Source organism: Dermacentor andersoni, chromosome 4 (assembly GCF_023375885.2).
Source record: "Dermacentor andersoni chromosome 4, qqDerAnde1_hic_scaffold, whole genome shotgun sequence".
Lineage (NCBI taxonomy): Eukaryota > Metazoa > Arthropoda > Arachnida > Ixodida > Ixodidae > Dermacentor > Dermacentor andersoni.
This window is the reverse complement of record NC_092817.1, coordinates 79,705,661-79,723,089: the sequence shown is the minus strand read 5'-3', so window position 1 is coordinate 79,723,089 and position 17,429 is coordinate 79,705,661. Positions and strand designations below refer to the sequence as shown.

Sequence of the window (17,429 nt, the reverse complement as noted above, 5' to 3'; positions counted from 1 at the left end):
CGCAGCCTTCGTTGAGGCTAGCGGTACTGTTTAAATAAATAAATAAATAAATAAATAAATAAATAACACTGAACACCTTTGAATGGTCTCTGAAGTAAGGTACACAGCGGAAAACATTCACTAAGCTTGGGCGGTGCTATTCTTACCGTTGCTTTGGCCTCAGGCAATTTCCTTTACCCGAAATGTACGCGGATAATTGAAACAACCACTACTCTTAAGATAAGCGCTTACCTTTTTATTGCCAGGCAATTTGAAGGGACACTCGCGAATAAGACAAAAAAAAACTACACTTCTGCGTTAAGCACCAGTAGTGTCGCAGCTAATGCTTCTAGTTGCCACCACGTACTTTACTTTTGGTAAGAAAGGCTACTTTTCAACTGAACCATGTCCGCAGGCTGCATTTCATGGTGCGCAGCCCCCTCCCCCAAAAAGGAAGCGTTAGCACAAAGGCCGTCTGGCCAAATACCGTGCCGTCTTTGTTCCCCCAAGCCCCACATCTCCCGACCGAGAAGGAACTTTCGCATTGTAGCGGAGAGGGGGTTAGGGGGCGGGAGTCGGCAGTGCAGGTAAAGTTGTTGAATGTTTTGCTAGTGTGTGTTCGAGAGTGTTGTGGTTAGAAAATAATTTTCTCGCACATCCGCGACGCATTTTGCAATATGGTACATTGCCTCGCGAGTACTTGCTCGGCACAGTCAGTGCTGGAAGTTACATCATGTTACATCATATGGTCTGTCGGCGTATCTACGTTAAACCAAGAAAAACAAGATGGCGTAAACGGGATGGACGGCGCCATGAAACACGTCATCATTTTCATTGCATAGCGAACTCAAATGCTGGCAGAAGTGACTTAAAAGTGGCGTACAAAAGGCAAGGGTCGCATGGGTGTGACGTCAGGTTTGGTCTCTACGCCATTGCATACATTGGTGTGTCTTTACTTACTTTGTTTAGCGCAAAACAACGGACACAAGAAAGACGACAGGATAAGGCGCTTAGTCTTTCTTGTGTCCGTTGTTTTGCGCTACACAAAGTAATTATGGATTCGCAAATTATGCTACACTTTGTGTAACGCAAATTTGCGCTGCACAAAGTAATTATGGATTCGCAAATTATGTCAGGAAAATAGAGTGACGCTGTCACACATGTTGTGGGAGTGTCGGGTTACATCAGCTACAATGGCAGTAGCTCCGGAGGCTCTTGCCTCGAAGAACGCTGCCGCTCTGCGCAGCTCCAACCTCAAGACACAAGAGTGGGCTGTCCAGCAAGCCCGAGAGGCGGCGACGAGGCAAGGCCTCGAAGTCCCCTCATGGGAGACCTGAGCCCGGGTCGTCAAATTTGCCGGATTCAAAATAAAGTTGTTTCCATCCATTCGCACCAACCAGCCCGCCAACGCATTGTATGTCTTTACTTTTTAAAAAGGTGTCAGCAGACTGTGTTGTAGCTGTGATAGAGGACGTGAATTATAAAAGCCACTTTGCATCCAAGATTACCAGCATATACGAGTATAACAATGCAGAATCTTTTGACTGTTTACAACGAACTGCAAATTAAGGAGAACAATATTCTGAGTTTAAATGTGGCTCCCTATCGCGAAGGCTCATTGGCCATGGTGTTCTGCTCCAAACCACGAGGTGGCAGGTTCGACCCCATAGTAAGCACATTCTTGCGTGAGCAAAGCAAAATTGTTCGTGTATATCACGTCACGTGAATGTTAAAAAGGGCCCAGATGGACAAAATTTACTCTGAGTCTACCTAGTAGTCTCTCAAATAGAATGTGTGTTGCGTTTGGACGGTAAACACCGCCAAACCGTCCTGCAGTGCAATACTGAATTGTGGTGCGCCTTCCGGCAAGTAGCTATTAGTTGAGGCCGTTACATCGGAGAGTATCGATCCCGACATCTTTTCCCTATTTTTTATCCAATGGCGTTCAGTGAGTCATGTCGCCCATTCTCGGACGTTTATTTTCTGTACAAACAACGAGAGCCAGCGACCACCGCCGTCTTCTCCGTTTAGAAACTATTGATCATTCCGTGAACGTTGAAAGCAATCCCGAACGATGCTTTGAATGCAAATATTTCAGTTCTGATATTTCGTATGAGAAAGGGATACACCTTAAACAGTTGCCATGGCTGTGCAAAACTCGTCAAAATTTGCGCTCATGAGCCATCGCAGTTACCGTGACGCATTGCTTTCCACGTGTTTGAATTCGGTGTACTTCAATATCGCCACTAAATCCACTATAACTAGAGTGCTGAACGGTGCGGTAAAATTTTATGTATTGGGGCGCACACTGTCATGGCAGTCGCGTCGCGTGCTTGATATTCGATCGCTTCAGGGAAATGGAGTGCCGCGTGCCCTGTGACAACATGTCAGTCGGAGTGCTTGTCTTACTGACGCGCAGCCGAGCTGCTTTCGTTTGCTGTTGTCGGCTAAGAGTCACAAGCCGCTGTCGGGGCTGCAGTCGGTTCTGCGCAGTGCTGCCGTAATTATACGGCACGTGGATCACGTATCATTAGTGGGCGCCGTTAACGCAAACCGAGCGCCGCCGTCCTGTAGTCCACGAAAAAAGAAAAGATAAAGAATCACGCAGTTTAGGGCCCCACAAATTGCGCGCCTGCATGACCAGTCTACAGGGCTTTACAGACTGATGTCATTATCGTTCTATGCTCTTGCATGTAGCCCAACACGATTCTCTCGTCACTGTTATTCTGCAGTTCCAATCGGCATAATGCTCGTAATCAAGAATGAAGACTGGCAAAAAAAATTTTTTTTTTCATATGCATAGCAAGAATGCATTGAGAATCTGCGTGTTGCGCGCTACGATAGTGTGGCCGGTGTTTCCAAGGTCCAGAGGTCTTAACGAAACCATGTGAATATTTTTGTTCTATATGTGTGCGTCTGGGGTGAGGGGGGTGGATATATGCGCTGTTTTTGTGGTTACGGGATCACTGTTTATGCCATAATTATTTCCCAGCACGAGGAGTAGTATGTCAGGCTCTTAGCGTCATCAAAGTCTGTATTTCTCTCTCATCTTATTAGACCCCAATCTCCCATCCCCAGTGTAGGGTAGTAAACTGGAGACCGATATCTGGTTAACCTCCCTGCCTTTCCTCTTCATCTCTCTCTCTCTCTCTGTATACTGAGCACGGTAAGGAGTTAAGAAATGAACCTAACGTGTTTGTTAGTACTGCACGCTTTGACTCAGGGACAGTGCGAGGTGTCTTGTAATCCTGTATAACATCGGCGTTCTTGTTGTGCTCCTCGGCTCATCTGCGTTTATTTGTGCGCTAGAAGGATGTTTCATAATGTAATCTTGCGTGGGATTGATATGAAGATATTTTATTGTCCACGTGTTCATTCCAACCGTTACGTCATGGCCACTTCGCGGAAGCGTACAGGTAATCTTTCAATAAGGCGTTCACAAATACCAACCACTTTTTCTTAGGATATTCTCGTGCACTGCTGTAGGCATGGAAGAAAAAAGAAATACGAGAAGAAGCTCTTTCCGTCATATGGTAATATGGGAATGTTAAAGAGCTGCGTGTCGTTAAAATTTCTCCAGATCTCTTAATTGGAGAGCATTTAATTGCTCCTGTATTGCTGTAGGACGCCAAACCTTACGGATGTATGTGCCGTTTTGTTTTGCTTCTTTCGCGGATTAGAAGACTTATGGCAAGTATCATACGAACTAGTCTTCCATCTTTTTGGTGTAGCGGCAAGCCGCCGTGGCTATGGCTATGGCGTTGCGCTGGCCCAAATGGCTATGGCGTTGCGCTGCTGAGCTCGGAGTCGTGACATCAATCCCGTAGGGGCCGTCCCCATTCCTATTGGGGGGCGTAAGGCAAGAACGCTCGTTTACTATGCATTGACTGCACGTTAAAGAGTTTCAGGTGGTCGAAATTCATCCGTGGCCCTCACACTATACGGCGTACTTCATAATCATATTGTATTTTCGGCTCGTATATCCCGATATTGTAATTTTATGTGGCCGAACTCGAGACGCACCACAAGCGCACCATCCAAACAGTTCTACCGAAATGCAACGAAAGCCGGAACCTATGCAAATGCTGCATAGCATCACGTGTTTTGTAAAAAGGAAGAAAGAAAAAAAAAGCATTGGCAACGACAGCGATTGCATGCACCGATTGCTAGACGGATAGTGAGCGTAACGGGACCAGGTGGAAAGCGCTGTGGAGAACATCAGTTTGTATTATACGAAGCATTCTCTTCGCTAAAGTTGTTCGTAAACACTGACCAACTGCTATAGAGGACACCTTGTCGCCGAAGACGACCGTCCAACGACTAACAGTTCTTACGAAAGAAAAGCTTTGCGCAATCGGGCCATGCTTCAATGCATCATTTTTCTGCCCACGGGCCCAAGCGTAGGAACTGAAGCAGGCCAATCGTGAAAGCCAACATTATATTACGCAAAGTTACCGGCCAACAACAAGTGTTTTGTGAATCCGAACCGCCGCTCTTCTTCCCCTCGCTTCGCATAAACTCAAGGGTAGTGTTGTCGACGCTTTTTTTTTTTATTCGTAGCCACCGACCAAAACAAATCCGTATTAAGGTAGACTATCAGAATGCCACGAGCATTCATCCTCCGGGAGCTCGTCCGAGTAGTCCACGTCCAGCGAACGTCCCGAAAGGGCATCGGCCCGAAAGTGCGTTAAGAACGAGGAGCGGCACTTACCATGCTGAAGCCGTGCCGTGCCTACAAGCGGTTGCCCTATTCCTCCTCGGTGAAAGCGTGCGGGGGCGGCGGCGGAAACAACGGCGAAGGCGGTTTCGTCGGCGGTGGCAGCGGCCCGAGTAGCGCGGCGAGCGGACCACCAGTCCTCCATACGGCCGCTGTCAGCGCGGCCGAGACACACTCTGTGCGCGAGCGCGTAAAACCGCCGCTCCCGCGTCTCTCCCCAAGCGGGAGCGCGAAGGAAGGGCCACGCGGGGAAAGGACGGGGAAACGCGGGAAGAGAGAGCGAGAGAGGCGGGGGCGCGGCCGGCGCGACGGGTGCGCGGGTCGCTCGCCCGCCGCGGGACGCTCAGTGTTTTGCGCGCTGGCGGCCGGAAAAGAATGTGCGCTCCGCTAGAGAAGCGCGCTTATTCGCGGCGCTCCTGCCGCCGGCTCGAGCGAAGGGATTCTGCGCGGGCGGAGGACCCTCTGCTGCGGGGGTCCGATTTTCGTGCCACCGTGTAAGTCTTGCTCTAAAACGAACGAGAAGAAAGCGGGTTAACCGAGGGGCCCGATTTTTTATTAATCGTATCATGAGAAGAGAACAAACGAAAACGCCAAGGACAACATATGGGAAAAAACATGTACTTACTAATCGAATTAAAGAAATGATAAATGATAAACGTAGTGCGTGGGATCGTTCCCCACCTGCGGCAAGTTGTTTTTTCATCCACTTTCCTTGCCATTCATTTATCATTTATTTAATTCAATTAGTAAGTACAAGTAATTTCTCCCATCTTGTCCTTGGCATTTTTGTTTGTTGGCTTCTCATGCTTTGCTCCAAAAGGGGTTTTAGAAAGTGTACTGCCACCATATAAATGATTATGGTTGTTCCTTTATCTATGTTTAATGTGATATTCGTAATAACGTCATCTGAAGGCGGTAAGTGACAGCCTGCCCTAAAAAAAAAGAAAGAAAGGATAACAAGGGCACACATGACTAACGAGAGCCACATTGCACGTGGAAATTCTCATAGCTTCACTGCACGCGCGCTACAAATATTGTCAGCGAGTCCTGACTCACAAATTCCATAGCAAAAAAAAAAAAAGAATAAACTCTGGTGTTTCACGTGCCACAAATACGATTTGATATGAAGGGCGCTCTAGTGGGCGGCTGAAATAATTTTGCTACATGGTGTTCTTTAGCGTGCACCCACTGATAGTAAGGCGAACATTGTTGGTCTCCTGGCTTGTAGTTCTTGGATAATTAAAAAGGCCCTAAACCACTAATTATTTAGAATACCGGTGAAATAAATTTAAGTTGGTTTTATCATTTTTTTTTGACCTCGAGTTCAGCTGTTCCTTGAAACGAGGCGTCCTTTGCCTAGCCCGACACGGTTGTGCCCAGCACGAGACGGGCTTGTAAATAAGCAGAATTGACCCACAGATTATTGCTAAAGAGCCCAAACGTGGTTTGCACAGTAAAATTTAGAAACTATGACGTAAGCGTGTACGGACTATAATGTCGGCTCACAGGTATCGCTAAAACACACAGGTCTCTTGACAGAATAACGCGTATTATTGACCAACTTCTTTGATTAGACAATGGTGACACGTTGTGTGTGATCATTGTGTTATGTGTCGCTAGATGCTCGGGCTTATATGGGGCATGAAATTTTGACCAGTAAGTTAGTGCCATCGAAGCTACCTCTATCCTGCGTAAACAAACAATAAATCACGAGTAGAACCTGTATATTCAATGTCGGCCCACATATATACCCGAAGCCCCCATACTTCTCAAAGGATTAGCGCATACTATTCAACTGCTTCCTTGAACTGTTAAAATTTATTATGTTCAGGCTACCGCATTCTTGTGGCACTGGGTACGTAACACTGGGCATATAGCCAATTCTTGGAGAGTCTTATATAAGGGTACGTGTCATTGTGACACTACGGATATAAAAACCCTGAAATATATTTACACACGTGTTGTTGTGCCTCTTTCTAAGCCCTCCTTTGACCACGAGTCCTTGCTCGACAAGCCTCATACATCGCCGTCCTCAAGAAATCACTGCGTAGACACCTCACACTGTGAATCCGCCTGAATTTGCGCTCGTACTTTGGCATATATCTTGTGAACGGTGTGACGCAAAACCTAAAACATGTGATGAGATGAATGCTGCGACATGTACGGTGCATTAAAAAATAAACATTTCACGAGGTAACAGATTGCAAGGGATGATGATAAACACAGCTGTATCCGTCACATTTAGTGGTGTAGGATTTACTTAAGCGTTTCGCCCAGGCTCCAACGTGTGCGTAGCATTTGCATAAATATTAGCTTGCTGAAGCTTTTCATCGGCCCAATTAGCAACGGCGCCAGCCAAATAGCGTTTCCTGTAGCAGAATATGCTCTCCGAAAATGCACCGACAACGCCTATTCGTTTCGCTAACCGAATTTATTATAAGTGATGATTGTGTACTGCCGTTATGTACTGTCGACGATTGTGTACTGTGCTCGGCTTCTTTAGAGAGAGTTGGGAGATCTAATCTTGGCCAACATCCGCGCTTTCGGAATACGAATTTTCGCCATGGTCAGCACATTTCGATGGAGCTGAAGTGCGAAAATTTCTCACACAATTAATATTGACCGAAAAAAAGTGTTCAGAGTTATTTCGCAAGAATCCGTTGTGGGGCCTTCTGTAATATTACAGTGCATAATTTCAGAGACAAAACAAACTGGACAATTGCTAACTCGCAGAAAACAAAATTCTTGGACACTGGCCTGCACGGACGCCCACACGAGCGGCCATAAAGGAACTGCTGTGTTACATAAACCATACCCAACCGTGCCTGGGTGACACTGTACACTATTAATTCTTGTGCACGTGACACTGACATTGTGCGACCATCTTGCGCCTAGACAGACTGCGTCACAGCGCCTACACAGATAGTCTTTTACTGGATTACCTTCCCTTCATTGCTTCTTAATGTTTTCTATCACCTAGTGTACCCCTCTTCACCTTTTCCGTAAAGGCTGGTAAAGGGAAGCCGCCATCATCATCATCATCATCATCATCATCATCCTGGTTACGCCCACTGCAGGGCAAAGGCCTCTCCCATACTTCTCCAACTACCCCGGTTATGTACTAATTGTACTAATTCCAACCGGAGATAAGGTCTGGTTGTATCACCGACCGGCGTACGGCATTTTTACGCAAGAATCCGTGAAGAAGAGCATCAAAAACAAAAATCGCAAGGGTCTTCTGAATTGCACAACGTTATTAAGGACGCGTCCGTGTCGTCGGTCACAGGTTACTCTTTTTAGCATGCATTGAAGAAATATTATTTGTATCCAAGTCACGCATGTTTGAAAGAACATGCAGTATTGAACTCCTGTATTCGAACTAAGAGCGTCGGAACTTCTCCCGCGTTGTGAAGAAATCCTCCCACGGCAAGCTCATTCATTCGCGACTGCACCTTAATAGCGCAGATACACTGAGGGCGGCAGCCGTGTACCATCCCGGACGATTGCCATTATCGAAGGGAGCACTGCATCACGGGTAGCCCTATACAAAAACGATGTATATGTATATATATACACACGAATCGTTAAAATTGGCGATGACAGGAGCTAAAGGTAAGGAAAGCAGGAAACAACTAAAGAAAGCGCAGCGGCTCTGACGAAAACGGCAAGCTCGAGAGGAAGAACGCGCTCTAAGAAAGCATCGAAAACATGCGCACCACCTCGTGTGCTGCAGTCCGCAGCGTTCCGCGCCTACGCTGTGCGGCATGGCCCCATTAACTACCCATTTGTAAGACGCCAGATGCAGGTCGCGAACCAATTAGCGACACTGGGGTGCGTTAACCGGGCGGCAACACCTCTCTCGGCTATGACCGGAAAGCGGGTTTATTTTTCGCTTCGTCTTCGATCGCGCCGAGCCGCCTTCGGAGCCACCGCGAAACTTGCATGGGAGGCTGCATACTTGGTTGCTTGTCTACAAACGCGAAGGCACGCGGTAAGAAGTGGTAGGGTTGCTATCGTAACAGGTCGACGCAGTGCTTTCGGGGTAGAGAACATGATCGAAAGGGCCCTAAGTGAGGCGTTATCTGTTACACCTGCCGTATCTCCATTGGGCCTCTTTTTAAACGCCGGAGCACGGGAGTGAAAAATATCAGTGGGGATTTAGCGGTAAATGCGAGAGGAATGCGTTAACATTACGTCGCAACTCTTTGAAGTCCCGGATCCGTGATTTAAACCGCGTCCGCCACATTGCAAAGCGTTGTTGAGGAGCTAACTCGACACAGGTCATGTGTCTTCGAGGAGGGATGTGCAACAGACGTTGGTTACCTTTACCTCGTGACCAGCCTCATGCACTTCACCTTCACATATTTTTTTGTACTTCGACACACATAATGCTGACGCATTGCAAAAATAACGTAGGCACGTTTCGACGAGTTGTTCGACTGCTCAGCTTGGGGCGCTACAATGATCCTCGCAATGCGTTTGCATAGTGTCAGTATGTATGCGCTATTTCGCGCCGGTGTGCCTCCTGAACTTCAGCTTCCGGGAAAGACTGCGTTTACTGAACGGCGAGTGATGTCTTCAGCAAACGCCTTTGGCAAGTCGAGTCGTAAGCGTTCCGTAGCTTGAAGGGATACTGAGGAAGAAAAAAAGAAGAGTTTGTTTGAGCTGTAATAGCGAATTGCCCTCCTGCAATCACGAAATTAGACGCCACTCTTACCGTGAGCAGGAGGCACGATAAACCGAAAACGCGCAAAAGCGACGCCACATCAAAGTTCTTGCAGCAGCATCGGCGCAACGCCATAGAGTTTGCCGGCATCTGCTCCGGCCTAGCGAATGTTTTATCAGTAATAACGGGCTCCCTGAAAGAGCCAGAAGCAGAAATCATGTTTCGAGAATGCTTATAGAGCCACAACAGCCTATGTATGAAAAAAAAAGATAAATAAAGGAGAAATAAATATAGAAAGTATGACGCCACACTCGCGTTCCAGCAATGAGGTTTCGTCGCGAAACCAGAAATGGAATCGCGTCCTCCATAAACTGTCCTAACAATAAATCGATTGCAGGGAAGTTAACGCAAATAGACTTTTTAAGGTATACGTGGTCCATCTCAAATAATTTAATGTTTCTATTTAGTGTCCCCTTTAAGTTCAAGAAATTCTTTTAGTGCTTTCGTTTCCTTTTTTTTTTCTTATATTCTTCAGCATCTCATTAACTGCATGGTCGCTTTGTGTGCTATACATTCGGTATATTCGGGACAATACCTCTGCCTTGGCAGATGTCACTAATTAAGTGCTTGTGTTTTTCAATAACGTCCACATGTGTCAGCTGTTTTGCCACGGAGGCAGCGGTATGCATACATTGCAGCCGAACAATGCAGCCATACACATTTGCGACACATAGCGCGGTAAACTTGGCGTGTGGTCAATTTGTTTGTGGGTAATTTAGTGTGGTTAATCGAAGGTGGTTAACATCTTCGTTAGTCACATTCTCGCACTGTCAGCGTTACAGGGTAATCATAACCAGCATTATTGAACTAAGAACAATCAACGATTTCTGCCTAAGACGTGCTTGCATTGAGACCATAGTAACTTTCATGAAGGATCTAATGGCGCTTGTGTGTCATATTCAAGACGCTACAAGGTTACCGAATGCCTTGAGATATGTGAATATACGTACGCTCAAGCACACGAATCCTACGATATCGTGTTGGCCCCCAGCGCAACGAGTAGCCGTAGCTGCAAAGAGCAACACTGTCTGCTTCGCCGTTAGCTTCTGCTGGAGTGCACTGACCACAATAACTCAGGGTTCACAGGATTTAAATTCGTTATTGATAACCGTGCTTTTCCAGCAATTTCTGTGCAATTATCACGAGACAGTCATAAGTAAATTTAACGCGTTGAGTGAAGAGCACTATATGAGTGAAAACATTGTTATAAGTTGGGAGTCATTGAAGTTAAGAAAAAAAGTGAATTTGGTTTCTTGTGAACTTCATGTGGCCTGAAACGCGTACTAGTTTTCTAGCTGCTACTGCTTCCCCCAGACACTTGTTTATGGGAGAAACCTTACACGCATACTAGGGAGGCCGCGTGACATAACTTTCATTAGGTTGCAAGCACACATAATGCTCATTTCATTCCGCCACAGAAAGAATGGCGCTTCAAGACGGGACACAAGGGAAGAACCACACACCACAAACTGTACTGGGTGTGTGTGATTCCTCCCTTGTGTCCCGTAGCTGTTCTTTCTGTCATAATGAACCAACTAGCTAGTCAGTCAATCATTGCAAGTTTCATTCACCCGTCGCAACCTTTCGATTACGATTTAACACTTATATTTTTCTTATGCGAAAGTGGCAAATGGTCCGTTGAGCGAAAAAGCTGGCGTCAGTCATCTGTAGCAGCGAAACGGCACCTAAGCTCGCAATGCCATTGGCTGTGAAAGCACGTCACGTGCGCGCCTCGACGGAGTTCCCACTGGATGCGACGCCACGTCAAGCGCGACTCGACGCAGCAGAGCGGGCGAAAGGGCACACCTGCTGCAGCGCTACCGCGCCATGTGTTGCGTGAGAAGAGAGGGAATCGCCGTGACGCCAAGGCATCCTCGCTCTCGCTCTCAGAAGCCGTCGCGCGGTGCGTATCTCTCTCTCTCTCTCACCCACTGGGCTTAGCTGCTGCGTCTGCCTGCGGGCATTGGTGGCCGCTGCTGCTTCTTCGGTCGTCGTCGCGAAGGATGTCGGTGGCATGTGGCGTTAGCACCGCACGCTGCTGCTTCTAGGTGGCTCGGGCACCACGTACCGCTATGGCACATTACTCGCAGCACAAAACTCGAAGGACCGCTCAGTGGCGTTCAATTGAGCGTTAATGCTTCGGAATTCTAAACTCATAAGAAGTGCTTACGTGTCCTCGGATGATTTATTTTTCAGCCTTCACATTCATTAAAACAGGCCTCGGTGACAGACAAAGAGCGTCCATTCGTAAATTCTATTTCACCCTACCTCATGGAAGTTACTCTGCCTTCAAGGTGTCTCCGCCAACGCGCACCTTCCACGTAAGAGGAACTGACCATTGGGCATCCGGCTGTTACTTAGTTTCCACCTGCGCACTTCGCTTAGTGGAAGTAAAAGTAGGAACAATAAGGCTGCGCTCAATTTGCGTTCTTTCCGTTTCTCTGTCGCCTTTCCCGCGCTAGCCAAAAATAAAAAAGAAAACAGTTCCGCTGGCTGCTGCGTAGGTGGATGCAAAAAAAGAAAAAGAGAAAGCTTTCTAAAGAGCGCAAACATCAGAGGAAACTGCCATGACAATGCCCGGTCCGGAAATTGTATCTCCGCCACTGAGTTTCTGCTCCGGCACTTCTTTCCATGGCTATGGTACGGGCACTTTGCCGTCGTACCTCCTCCGCCATACTCCGTCACACCCAGGAGCGTCCGACGAGCCACGAGGTGCCCAGGATACTTAAGTGGCCACACTGAATGGTGAAATTCTCTTCTTTCTACAGGCTCTGTTCGTCCCATTGCCTTTCGTACTGTCTGATTCCTTCGCTCCGATGACAGCTAACAGAGGCTCTCCACAGCTGTCGCTGGTTCCGCGCATCCCGAGTGACGGCTTTAACGCAAATGAGGCTAATAAGCTCGAGCGACGCCGTCTTCGCGTTTCTCCGTTGTACCTTAATAAGACAGCGCGACAACGGGAGAGAGACACACGTAAGTCTGCTCCTTTTGGTGCCGCCGAAGGCGCTCCCATGCGTGTCTTGCCTTGGAATCGATTCGCGCTCTAGGTTCTGCCATGCTACACCTTCGGAACAAGACGACGAGCGTCGCATATCAAATGCAATTTTTGGCCGCTCGCTGGCACGACTGAGCGTTTCCGCTTCGAATTGCAGGAAGTGCGCGGTTTATGCTCCAGTGAAACGGCGCTAGAAGAAAGCGTGTGGAGGGGCGTATACTGATTCGGCGTGGTGTGAGCTTATCGACCGCGCCGTGGGAAGTCGAGAAGAGCAGGAACTGAAAGAACAGAGTAGTCGGAGGAAATGACAACACTGTGAGAAGAGAAAAAGGTGCAATTGAATGAAACAATAGAGGAGCAAACGATGCGTGGGAGTGTGACTGCGACAGATGCCGGAAGCAAGCTACCTATGTCAGACGAATCGCGTAATGAAAAAAGAAAGATGATAAAGAAGAGTAGTAATACGAAAGGTGTAGTAAGTGGGGTGGATAATTCTCACAGTGTAATAAAAATGAGAAGAAAAAAAAGCGTTCATGGTGTCGTCGGGCCTATAGTTACTCCCTCCCCTGGAAGACATATACTTTCGTTAGTAAGGGCCTTTCGTAAGTAAATTTTACGAAGGTGACGCACGGGCGAAGTAGGATCTTGCTAACCAACAGAAAGCGACGCCACCAGAGAGAAACAGGCGTATGCAATAGTGAGATACCACAATGTCGAGCAGCGATTCTGGCGACACGTCGCATGGGTCATTGGCTGGGCTTGTCGGCCGTGGTAGCCAAAATGAATGCGAGTTCGCACGTGTGACACGGCCTGTTCACAGCGAGGTGTTCCCAGGCGGAAGACACAATTAGAAGCGAGAGAACAGCAATCAAGCGCGAGAAATATTAAAACCGTTAAAATTTGGACGTACGAATCTGCATTCGCGAGGTACTGAACGACACCCAGCCGCTTAGTTCGTTCGCGAAATCGAACTTAAAGCGCTTAGAAAGCTGTGGTTGTCAGATATTGAAGTTTTCACTGGTGTAGCTGCTCTCACTCAGAAAACTGTACTCCGGCAGCGATACAAGGAGAATAATATGGCCCTTCAGGATTTTCAAATTGAGCAAGTCGGGTCAGCTCGAAAAATACATGGAAGGAAGAGCTGTGCCTGAAGCAAACTATATTAGTGTTAACGTGCACATGTCTACGGCGTAAACTTTTCTTATCGTGTTCACCTCATAATATTGTGTACCCCTGTCTACCTATCTTCTTCGTTTTACTTTTTTTTTCGTCATAAGTAACCAGTCAGATGCACACTCTGCAGGCTGACCTATCGACATTGAAGTCTCTCCCTCGCACAGGCTGTACCATTTCGTAACTGATGCAGCAACTTGAGGCAAAAGAGGGTACAGAAGTTCCGAATGTTATGATGCAGCAGAGCGGATGAGTGGGAGCGTTACATGTAAAATCTTGCTTTTGTGCTGTGCTCCGCATGCAAGCTGCATGTCACCGTGCAGTTGAACATACATTAGCCCCTTTCACAGTTCAGATGTAGCCACCAGCAAACGTTCCGCATCATGTCATGTCATATATTTTGTAAGCCAATCACATCAAGCTTAATCAGCTTACCGAAAAAAAAAAGGGAAAGGAACAGATAACTTTTTTCCAAGCACACGGTCATTGAATCATTTCACATTTATAGTGGTCAAATTTCCCAGTTTACCGCACAAAGCGCATAGAGCTTTTACTTAACAGCTCGCAGTTAGGTGAATCAGTAAGGTGTTATACGGATGAAAAATTTGGAGTTATTAGCTCCCGTGCAGAAGAAGCAAGAAACTTGACCTTTTAAGCATCAATTAACATTCCTCTCGGATACTCATTAACTTGCGAGACGTCCGCCAAACTGCAGCACTGGTCAAGTTGATGAAGTCAAACACTCGGAGACGTTATCCGGCCTTCGTATGCGTCTTTCGTGCCTATTGCTTATGTATTCCTGCTCATACGAAATGACGATGAAGACATCTATACATGGAGTCCGAAACACGGCGGCCATAATGTGTTTCCGGCTCCTGCAATTGCTTCCGGTGCGTGCAGCCAGCAAAAGCACAGCCTTCGAGCTCAGTTTCTTGCTACTCAGAGGGAGCCGTCATCGGGGCGTGTAACTGTACGAAGAAGAAAAGAAGAGAGAGAGAGATAAAGAAAGTCGGAGAGATTAAGAAAGGTAAAGTCCGATTGTCTACCGTACGGGTGAGGAAGAAGGAAGGGAGAAAGAACGATAAGAAGGAAAGAAGGAGAGTCATTGCACGCTCCTTCGCAGATAAATGTTCACTAAGGTACATCGTCACAAGCGCTCGTCTGGTTCACTTGCAATAGAGAAGTGCATTAGCACTTTGGCGGCCTAGTAGCCAACCGGTCTCAGTCCTTGTTAACCTCCGTGCCTTTTATTTATCATTTTCTTTCTCTCTCTCTAGCGAATACTAGAAGTCGGCGGCCAAGGTTCCAGGCCATTTGTTTCCGACAGCAGTTTGTGGTCTAAGTAGATCGTCAAGAGTCGAAGGTTGCACAGTGGCACAAAATGTGCTCTGTAGTTTCATCACATCCTGCTTTGCTGGCCATTCCGATGAAGGAATGATCAAGCTTTCTTGAATGTGACGGACAACCACAGGCGGCACACGGAAGCTGCTTCACGATGGAAGAGTCAGGGTGGCAGGTGATGTCGCAAGTCGGGATCCAGTGAATACAATCATGGAGGTGGTGAAACTCGGTGAATTTTCATGTCGAAGTGTGATGCAAAGAACAGGGGAATATAGCTGCCACGTATCGTACAATAAGATGAACTGAATATAACTCTTGCTAAATGGCTGCGGGAAGGTCAGCTTCCTGTCTCGTTATACAAGATCTATGACTTCTACAAACTTCGTATAATCGCTAGTAATTTGTTTGGAGTCGTTTGTACATGTACAGTGGATTGACGCTTAATCGAACATTAACTCAACGAACTTCTCGGATCACCAAATATTTCTGCAGTGTGCGAGCCGATAGAAAGCTCGTGTTTACGTTTCTCTTCTGGTATTTATCAATTACTATGGAGAGAGTCAGGTAAAATTTACCGTGACTACTTAATTTCTCTGCATCATATTGTTATAAATAAATAAATAAATAAATAAATAAATCATCAGCCATTCCACTTTGTAAAGGTGGTTCACCAACGAAGCGGTTTAGAACACGACACAGAGGTGACATAATTTTGAACAAAGGTACGAACACATTTGTTGATTTGATCGGTGGTCATTATTTCACTCGCAACTGCAGCCACATTCTTTTATAATGTCACATCGATGCACGTACGCCGCTGGGTGGTCGGTTGGGCCGGATCGGTGTGGCATCGCAAAGGATGCCACACCACGGAACGCGTAAACCGCTCCCTTTTCGGTACCGGCACAACCACACTGAAATCACCGGCAACGACAACATGGGTAGTGTCATCGCAACTAATTCACGCAAAGTGAGTAATCCTGGATCTCACGGGGCTATCAATCCTGCTCACGGGGTTATCAGCCATTGATGATGGAAGTTTTTGACCTGCTGTTCTGTATGCTGTATGCAGGATGAGAAAGAATTATTGCACTGTTCGCTTCACTTCGCTGAGTGCTTGTAGCCTCTGCCTTAGGGGGCTATGCGTCATTGAATTTTCTTGCTTGCTTACGCGAGCATGAATGCTTACGGAGGTATGAGCCATTGAGGATCATAGTTTTTGTTCACGGAGAAGAAAAATGCAGGGAACCCTAGCCATATACAGCTTCGCTGTAATAAATAAATAATGAAGATGGTCACAACACACATAAGGATGTTGCAAAGTTCCATTAAGCTATACTGGCAGAAACAATCTCACGATGACTGTCGATGGTAACGCATCAGTGTTTAATCAATATAGCCATACAAGGTATTACCACCGTCGAAAGCAGTTACGTATGAGCCTTGTACTGTAGCAGGACTACTCTTTCGCGCTTCAGTACTCCAAGTGCGCGGCGAAGAGTTTCTTCCAAGAGCGCTGCTTACGTAGTCCCGCATCTACAGGGGGCTATGTCGGCGGGATAGAGCTTCGTTGAAGAGAGGCACATATGTACAGATTGGCGCATACTCAGTGATCCAAAATGATCTGATGGTTTTGAATCCTCTTTCCTCATCACAGCAGCCCTATGCGCTAGCCATACGATCACGGACTGCCCAGTGACCCAAGTAGGCGGGAAAATGGTTAGATACAAACATAGGTAGATAGATAGACAGTGACAAAACATAGATAGATAGCCCCTGAAAAGTGCTGGAAGTACCCAAAGAATGCTAACGCATTAAAATGCCTCCCTAGTTCGAAGAATTTCATCAGATGCCTCGAAGTTCGTTGCGCCTTATTCTGCCATACTAGATGCATACTAACCGGTGGTCCCCATAACACGAATGAACAAGGCAGTACGCGAACTTAATGATGACGAAGAGAAGGCGTCGATATTTAATATTGGAGTGCACCAAGAATCTAGGTAACACGTACAACCCTTTAATGAAGGCAATGGGTCCAGGTTGAGAGGTAACATTGTTCAAGTTGACATCAAAACTACGGCAAATCGCATCCAGTCTGCCATCGCGTCATAGACTTCAAGCGGGGAGGTCATTTCCCGCAGGCGTTTCTCTCGCAGCTGCAAAGGCTCGCACGGTATGCGCGCTTCCGTGAGCTTTTAAAGGACGAAATCCCTGTCCCCCTTTTTTTCTGGCAGTTCTTCACCCTCCTTTTCCTATGGGTGACAGCGACGTGGCAGGCGGTATTGAATATGGTAATGTCAGCCGGCACCGTCACGGCACACGCTTCGCCCTTCGCACGCTTCAAGCGAGACGACGCTTTTGAGCGCGGGTGAGGTCCAGGCCGAACCGTGTCACGCAAGTTCGGACAAAATGCCGCCGCTTTACCGTCCCGTAGTGTGGCGTCAAGCTTACGCCTGTTAATTTCTGGCATTCTAAGCGTGTTTCCAGCCTTCTTAGTT

The 17,429-nt window shown here is 47.1% G+C and overlaps 1 protein-coding gene and 1 long non-coding RNA gene across 3 annotated transcripts in view; one reads left to right on the top strand and one right to left on the bottom strand.

The window, feature by feature from the left end:
* The window catches only part of LOC126536346 (guanylate cyclase soluble subunit beta-1-like), a 231,263-nt gene extending 226,397 nt beyond the window's left edge, over positions 1-4,866 (bottom strand). Inside the window, exon 1 of the mRNA XM_050183277.2 lies at positions 4,691-4,866. Within this exon, the coding sequence (XP_050039234.1) occupies positions 4,691-4,693 (3 nt within the window). The 5' untranslated portion in view covers positions 4,694-4,866. The remainder of the gene's footprint in view (positions 1-4,690) is intronic.
* Positions 1-17,429, top strand: part of LOC129386243 (uncharacterized) — a 525,736-nt gene that overhangs the window by 177,685 nt on the left and 330,622 nt on the right. The window lies entirely within an intron of this gene.